The sequence below is a fragment of the Wasmannia auropunctata genome, unplaced genomic scaffold (genome assembly GCF_000956235.1).
Source record: "Wasmannia auropunctata unplaced genomic scaffold, wasmannia.A_1.0 LD334722.1, whole genome shotgun sequence".
Classification (NCBI taxonomy): domain Eukaryota; kingdom Metazoa; phylum Arthropoda; class Insecta; order Hymenoptera; family Formicidae; genus Wasmannia; species Wasmannia auropunctata.
The window spans coordinates 56,136-65,035 of NW_012028168.1; the positions used below are offsets into that span (position 1 = coordinate 56,136).

General features: G+C 34.2%; 1 protein-coding gene and 1 long non-coding RNA gene across 9 annotated transcripts in view; one reads left to right on the plus strand and one right to left on the minus strand.

Moving 5' to 3' along the window:
* The window catches only part of LOC105458043 (alpha-tocopherol transfer protein-like), a 37,562-nt gene extending 28,663 nt beyond the window's left edge, over positions 1-8,899 (plus strand). For 4 of the 8 annotated variants that reach the window (XM_011703080.1, XM_011703079.1, XM_011703074.1 and 1 more), the window contains exons 2-5: positions 6,018-6,191; positions 6,472-7,025; positions 7,965-8,115; positions 8,257-8,899. In XM_011703080.1, the coding sequence (XP_011701382.1) occupies positions 6,023-6,191; positions 6,472-7,025; positions 7,965-8,115; positions 8,257-8,288 (906 nt within the window). In that variant the 5' untranslated portion in view covers positions 6,018-6,022 and the 3' untranslated portion in view covers positions 8,289-8,899. Of the gene's footprint in view, positions 1-4,556; positions 4,724-4,775; positions 5,105-6,017; positions 6,192-6,471; positions 7,026-7,964; positions 8,116-8,256 lie in introns of those variants that run through there. The other 4 variants (XM_011703076.1, XM_011703081.1, XM_011703073.1 and 1 more) reach the window with 4 other exon arrangements.
* Positions 376-2,347, minus strand: LOC105458044. Its single transcript, XR_975475.1, has 2 exons — positions 1,087-2,347; positions 376-702 (listed from the first exon to the last, which is right to left on the minus strand). It is a non-coding gene; the product is annotated as an uncharacterized LOC105458044 (long non-coding RNA).
* Position 8,900: the final 1 nt, after the last annotated feature.

Sequence of the window (8,900 nt, forward strand, 5' to 3'; positions counted from 1 at the left end):
GGTCGGTTTCTCTCTCTCTCTCTCTCTCTCTCTCTCTCTCTCTCTCTCTCTCTCTCTCTCTTCCCTCTCTTTCTTCCTCATTTTCTTGCGAAGATATCGTGTCCATGTGCATAAGTATTCTCTTGTCTTTTGACAGCCTAAGCAGTTACCTCATTTTCTACGAAAATTTATTACAAAGCGCTCTCCGAGGTAAGACGATGCTTTAGTCATGAAGAAGATAATCGAAAGCTCCAATTGCAAAAGTATTTCCTGTAACTGTATTCGAGCATTCTTCGTGGTACGCTAAATATTGGATTACATCATTAAAAGATAAAAATAAGATTTTTGTTTGGAAATATTATTCCAATAAGTGAAAGAAGTAGACAGGGAAAGAGAGAGGGAGAAAATTGTCATTTTTTATTTTTGCAGCAAAATCATTATATCATTCTTGCATCACCGGAATATACTTGTCGCAATTGTTTCGATATCGAAATGTAAATGGCACCAGCGGAAATTGTTAATTTACACTCGCAAATATATCCGTCAATACACACTTTTCGCAATTCGTGAAAGGATGTTTTGGCCGGCTGCCTGCAGTTGTTTACAAAACCAATAGTCATCCTGAATGCGGGATAAAGTGCATTCGCGCATTGCCAAAGAGTGAAACAGTGCAGTGAATGGAAGTATCTAGGTGAACATTTCTTCTTCGTTTCTAAGCGCCGCCTAAACACATTTGTGTTTACGTCATCGGAATGTATTTATTGGATTATTTCTGGATCGTTTTCTCGCAGTACTTATTTTTCTTTAAAATAATTTTTTGGCATACTTTAATCGTTAATTGTGTTAAAATAATTGTACAACTAATATACTTTAATCATTAATTGATTATACATACATGTAATAATTGTACATTAATAATTATACATTAATTTAATTATAGATTTGTATCATTAATTGTTTCGAAAAAATTGTACAGTTAAGTGTTATACAGAATATATTTATGATTAACTGAAAGATAATTCTCTAATCTTTATTCGTACATCTAAAAAATTTATTTTTCCGCAATTCATTGCTTTCTAGCGATTCAATAACTCAAAGATTACCTACCTCGAAATTTTCATTCAGAAGTAATCGTTTCCGTCCTACATCAACGAATACCGTGTATGAAGGATCGATATACTATTAAAGCAGAAGTACCTCATAAACGACTTCGCAGAAGACGAGGCGGCCAACTCCAAACTTGATATAGTAGTTTGCCGTGACGCGCGTGCGCATGTCCCACCTGCAAATAAGTCGACCAAGTATGTTTTCTTTTAAATGCGCGTATCGGGTATCTCGGGAATTCCCCGCGTTTGACAATATTTGCAAACGCGGTATTTAAAAAAAAAAAAAGTTTGCAAAGTTAGATTGCATGTAAATGAGCGCGAAACGATGATCGTTATTGCTCGTTATGATCTTCGAACACATTAAATAAATGCCAAACGTGGAGGAAGAAGGCTGCGCGAGGAAACCTCCACGCGAACAATCCGCGAATGACTCTCTTCGTTCCTTCCGCTTCTGATTAACCGCGTCTTTACGTAATTTACATTCGCATGCGGAAGGAACTCGTAGTCGAGACGAGGCTTGATCGTCCGCCGGCGAGAATAATGACTATTCTCTTTCGGCGCGTAATTGCGACGTGCAAAGTATACGTTTTTTTTTTTTGTGTAATAACAGCCACCGGGAATATCGCGTTGGCATATTGCATCGCTTTTATCGATTTGCAACGTAAGGCCGGCGTCGTTAATTAATTCCCACATGGATCGCGCGCGGTCAAGATTCCACGCTGCAGGTTCGCGCACGCGGACGCGCCGCGCGGAATATGGGGATGCACCACGGTCTCGCGTGCCACCGTGAAATTATCCCGCTGCGCGATATAATAACGTACGGCGATCAGACGTTGCATAATTGCATCTTGCAAAGTCGCAAGTTCAGACGCGTGGCGTAACGTTATACCATATTCTCTCACGCCCGTTCTTCATCTCAAATCCGATATTCCGTAATACGTTACGCGTATACCGCGCTCGCGCGCGCGTGTCCAAATGTCTAGATCCTCGCGGCTTTCTCGGCGGACGTGCTTAAAATAGAAAAAAAGATCGTTGTGCGCGCACTTGTCCGAAGCGCGATAAGACGCCGTGTGCAGCCGGCAGGAACTGTAGTGCACTAACCCGTTGCGGATATCAGTGTATCAAACGACGCGTACTGAGGCGGCATACCGAGCACGCGCGTAGGCTGTCGCGCTTATCTCTCGCCGCACGTTGCAGCGTTTCGGCGAACGGATTGTTTACGTCATTTACGAGCTCGTCGGAAAACATCGTGAACTCTTTTTGCGAAAGTAAAATGACGTGCCTTCGGAAATTTCCAACTTATTGAAAGTTAATTCTTTCATAACGTATACACGGAAAGAACAATTTTGCTGAATCCAGATCTGAAAATAATTTTTGTTCAATAATCAAAATAATTTTGTACGAAAGTCAAAGCGATTGCTAGAATATTAAAACGTTTTATAGCAATGCTCGTCAGCTTTAACATTCCAACAAATTATTTTGATAATTCAACAAAAAATTATTTTCAAATCTATTTTTAGACCAAAATTTTTAAACCTTTCAACAAAATTGTTCTTTCCGTGTACTACAACGACCGATTTTGCTGGCAGATGTAAAAATATTGCCAGATACAGATCTGGAAATAATTTTGTTGGAAACTCAACAAAAATTATTAGCGCAAAAAAAATAATAGGCCAAAGACGAGCAAATAAATCTAATGGATGTTCGGTAAATTATTTATTCACGCAATGTATCGCGATACTAATTTCAGCCTGACTATAGACCTTTTTCAATCGCATTGAATTTGGACACAAAAAATAAATTACACCATCGAGAAATTCTTGTGAAATTCTAGCAATCAATTTGAATTTCCAACAAAATTACTTTGATGGTCCAACAAAATTATTTTCAGATCTGTATCTACAGCAAAATTTTTAGATCTTCCCAGCAAAATCGTTCTTCTTTCCTTGTGCGTCTTTTTACATGACGCTTTTCGGTCGCGCGATTTAAAAGGGAGAAAACAGATTGAAAAGTTACACAACGAGAACTTGCTGAAAGCTGCATCACTTTCCTTTTAGCGCAGAGTCAAGGTTCTTTCTCAAGGCCCTCCTTTCAAGTAATCGATTTCGATTCGTATCACGTAGTATATAGTAATGATAATATTATTACAGCGCGCAGTATCTAAAAAGTGTCGAGTGTTATGTCAGCAGACAATACCACTTCCTTGACGCATTTATACATATCTTCTTTATACAGACAACTTTGAAAACATAATGTGTTGAAGCTTTCAACTTGTCCAACAATCAAGGATTCTCCAAGAACTAGTGGCCAAGAACATAGGTCGAGGATGCGTGAAATTATACTATGATTAACATACGCGACGGAATAAATTTTTTTGTTTCTTTTAGTTATTTATTATTCATAAAGAAAAATGATGTTTATTAGATGGTACAGCACTTATACTAGCTTTTTGTTATATTTTTTCAACTTTAATAGATATAATGTATACATATACTGTATGTTTCACAAATTCTTTTCGCGCTTCTTAGTACAAATAATCTATATATAAAATACAAAATTTAAATATATGTTAATTATATATAAAATATGTCCATACACGAAAAGAGCGATTTTGCTGGATCTAAAAATAATTCTTGCTGGACAATCCATCAAAATAATTTTCCATCAAAATAATTTTGTTGGAAAATCAAATCAATTGCTAGAATATCAGAATATTTTACTGCAATGTTTATTATTTCTAAGTATCCAACAAAATTATTTTCAGATCCAAATTTTTTGACCTTCCAGCAAAATCATTCTTTCCGTGTACATATATATTTTCTTTCTCTTGTACAATCTCTCTTTGTATATATAATATAAAAAAAAGATATATATAAAAAAGATATATATAATATAAAAAAAAGCAAGAATAATTAAAAAATAATTCAAAAAATAATGTATTTTGTTTTTTTTTGTATAAAAAGTAAATTTATATTATACAATAATACATATGATTATTATACATAATGCATATATAATTTTATATACATATGTATAAGCAATTAAATATAAAGAATTTTTTCTCATTTCCACGAACTTTAGTTTTTAAAAAGCAATGCGAAAATTATTTAAAAAATTTTTTTTATTATTTTTTGTATATCTATACTATATGAACACTATAAATAAAGATTGTAAAAAATATATATTTATATAGAGACATATTTGTACATACATATGTATTTATTTGATTATATATAGATTTTTATTATCGGTTTCTTTTATTAATTTAAAATAAAAATAAAACCGTTTAAGAAATGAATACCTAATGTATTGATATGATGAATAATAATCGACATTTGATAGATTGATAATTTATAATTAACACATTTAACAATTTATGACAGTCTCTTATATTCTGTATTTATCTAATATCTGTTTAATGAAGATTTTATTAAACAAATGCGATGATTTTAATTATATGCAATACTGTACAAATGTGCTGCAGTTACAGCTTGAGAGCGCGGAATAACTCTCTGGCCACAGAATGACTTCTTCGAATGTTTCCGATAACGTAGCTGAGTCACGTTTCCAATGATTATCCTCGCGAACGTGACAAGGCCGATGAAGATTTTTATTCCGCAGTCTTTGTATAACTAATTGTAAGTCAGTTAGCTGCGTCACTGCATTCATAATGCATTAATTAACTAGTATTACAATGAAAAGTAAAAACTAGTCTCTTTTATCGATTTACGCGATGAACTGACAGTGTCATTCGATTCTTTGCAAGAGTTAGTTGTTTCTGCTCTGCTACCGTTTCCAAAATATTAGAATATACATTGCGTATTGATTAGTGTGATTATTGTCGGCACATCAAACGTATGTTACAAACAATAATAGATTTGCTTTAATTTAATACTTTGAATAAAATATACAATATAAAATAAAAAAAAATAGATTTGAAGAAGAATAGGAGGTTTATATGGTCAAATTGAAGGAGAAAATTGTAACTTTATTTCAGGAAAAAGAAGAAATGGACACAGGTAACAGTTTAAGTATTATTTACCGTTATATTTAAAATGCAGAAAATTAATTTATAATGTAAAACTTATTAGACCAATAAGAGTTTTTGTAATTGAAGACGAATCCAAAAACTTTGAATATCTCGCATTTTACTATAATTCTGTAATTTTTTTCGAAACAATTACTATTTTTTGGTCTAGGTTTTCTTTGTTCTACAGATTGAACTTGAAATAAACCATTAGAAAAATATAATTACAAAATGATAGTAATATAAACGTAAAATTTTAATTTTTGCGTAAAACGTTATTGATGCGTTACCATTTTGTAATAACATGTTTCTAACGTGTGTTTTAAATTTAATCTCTAGAGCAAAACTTACTCTGGGAAAAATATATTCAGACCGCAAAATAATAGATTTCTTTTTTAGAAGTCATAGAATCGTAGCAAATTATCGAGCAATCTTTAATGATAAAAAACTCTAATATTTTTAATAAATTTTATATTACAAATTTATTTTTATATCTTAAAGATAATAGTAAATAATACCTAAATGGAGAACTGTGTTAATTAATTTTTTAATAGAAATAAATTCGCAAATTTCATCTTTAATTTAAACAAACCTGCTTTTCCCACTTAAATAAACTTTATTAACTCTTTATATTTTTATGTCTTTTTGTGTTTAATTGGTAAATCAAGACAATATTGTTTGCAAAATTTTTCTTTTACATTATAAACACTTGACAGTTTGACTTTTTAACAAAATTAGCATAAGTCTTTCATTTGTTACTATTGCCATACACATTGATGAGTGTTATTGTTAGAGAACATCTATTTAAAAAATTGAATAAATATTGGATAATAATAAAAATTTGCTGAGTAATTGTTGGCTGAAAGTCGAGAGAGACTTGTTAACATCTTATATTACTTTTTCAGAAATTATGTTATCGGATCTCACCGAAGTGCCGTCCATAAAAATCGGCGACTACACGCTCCAGTTCGAGCTGGGTCCTGCTAATCCGGAATTGCAAGAAGTAGCCAAGAAAGAATTAAGGGAGTCTCCCGAGATACAAAAGCAGTCAATCGCGCGCTTGCAGGAACTATTAAAAGGTAACGCGAGTTAAATATAAAAAAAAATCCAATGAATTAACGTAAAAGATCATGAAATACAAAATGAAGAATATAAAAGCGAGATATAAATTGTTGTAAATGTCAGTACGTTAAGCGCATGCTAAATTCAGTGCTATTGCTGTAGCAATCGATCTTTAAAATGCTTAAAGTAAATCGTACAGTGTCTCTCAGAGATGGCTAAGAAACATCTCCCAGAATCTTTTCAAACTTCTCAGAGACATTTTTCGCTAAATCATTAAAAATACTCTTCATCTGATAGGCGAGAAGGATCTGAAATGCCCTTTGGACAACGAGGCATGGTTGATCAGGTTTCTGAGGCCGTGCAAGTACTATCCCGACTCGGCGCTCAAGCTCATCAAGCACTATTACCAGTTCAAGGTGAAGCACGCGTCTTTGTACGACGATTTGAAGCCGAGCAGAGAGAAGAACATCTTCGAGCACAATATCCTGACTGTGCTGCCTAATCGCGACCAGTGCGGTCGACGTGTACTGATAATCGAGCTTGGCAAGAAGTGGAAGCACAACAAGTGCAGCCTCGACGAGGTCTACAAGGGATGCGTGCTGTATCTGGAGGCGGCTATGCTGGAGCCGACCACGCAGATCGCCGGCGCGGTCGTCATCTTCGACATGGACGGCCTTAGCCTCCAGCAAACCTGGCAGTTCACTCCGCCGTTTGCCAAGAGAATAGTCGATCTGCTTCAGGAGGCGATACCTGTGAGGGTCAAGAACTTACACGTCGTGAACCAGCCGGTTATATTCAACATGGTGTTCGCTCTGTTCAAACCGTTCCTGAACGAGAAGTTAAAGAACAGGGTGAGTACACTATGAATCCCAATAACGCCTGTTTCCACCACTGTGGATTAGTTTTAATTTCGGTTCAACTTAATCTTCCTTCTTTAAATCTGATTCTAGTCACTGATTATCAATGGTTACTTCCTGAATGCTTCAGTCCCAAGTATGTCACTGGTAATCAGTGCAGAAATTCAACTTCATTGTCTCTCGGAAATCTAATAAATAAGTAAATAATCGCTACAATCGTTGACAAATCGGTGGATTTCGCTGTTCTCTAAATGCACAGCGAATTTGGCTCTGTTTTATTCATAGCAAAGCGAGGCTTACTAACTCAATCAGTGACTGATTGTGACTCTCACTGATTCAGATTTAGAGAGTTCATCTTTTTCTAAGTTCTAAGAATTAAGTTGAACTGAGATTAAAGTTAATCTATTCATGCATGGAGACACAGTCATGAGCAAAATGTTAGCAGAGCTGCTAGCTACATATACCAGCAGTTTGTCAGCAGATTCTAGCAAGATATTCAACGTCAGCATAATCTGACAGCAGATTGTCAGCAGGAAGCGAGCAGAAGCTCTTAACTATTTCATAATCATTTAAATATAATACATATCATATTTAAATGGCACTAATGGCAGGAAGCGAATAGAAGCTCTTATTTCGTAATCATTTAAATACATACATCATATTTAAATGGTTACGATATATTTTGCTCGATTTTTGCACTCAATCTGCTATCGCATTCTATTAACAGATTTTATTATATTTCTACCGACGAAATTGTAGCGGACGCTTTGCAAAATCTATTTACGAAACATATATACATTCGGCTATCTTGAGATATCAGATTTTCACGATCGAAGGAAGACTGGTAGAATTTATCTTTCTGAGTATCGAGCTTTCACGATTCGATTTGCACGAAACGATTTTTATATTTCCTTCTTTTTTCTCTTCCGCCAGATAATCTTCCACGGCTCCGACCGCAAATCGTTGCATCAGTACATATTGCCGAAACATCTGCCGCCGCAATACGGCGGTACGTTGGAACTAAAATTGATAAGCGGACCCCAATGGTACTCGTTGCTGGTAAACTTGGACAAGGAATACGAAGGTACGTTCAAAGGGAAATTACATCACTCGTCTCTTGTATAATGGTAGCGAAAGATAACGAAATTGAAAGTTCAAAAGCTGGTTGAACGTGAATGTATAATCCAGTGAAACTTTTCGCTAAGAATCTTTTTTTCTATTACAGCTATCTCTTCGTACGGCTACAAAAAGAAATAGTTTCTCAGTTACTGTCTTCCTCGTAACAAAAAATAGGTAATTAGATTAAATACGGAGGAACAATTGTAAAGCGACATTTTCGAGAAATGTTGGGTTTAATATCTCAATTATGACGATTGTGGACCATTCTCAGTCACTCGTCGAAACGTCCTTGATGAAGCCTTGCTCACGTTGTAAATTTATTGTAATTATATTATTATATATAGTTTTTCAATTCTCATTTCTTTCTTTTCAATAATTTCGAAAAATTGTATTAGATAAATATTGCAACGTTGTAAAAGAAGCGACGTAACCATTGATGACGATTACAAACGTATTTTCGTACTTCTTTAAAATCTTGATACGGTAAAAATTGTACTTATTCTCTAGTATAAATTAAATATCAGAATTAAATATCCAGAAAACACCAAATAATACGTAACGTACTTGTTAGTGTAATTTCCCACTCAACGATATAACTATAATATAACATGTTATATATTGTTTGAGTGAATTGTACTTAAAGATACAATCTATAGCTATTATAATATATCTTATGTAGGTAAATTACAACTAACAGGTGCGTTAATTATATATTATTTAATATTTGCTGGGAGTAATTTTATTTCAAAT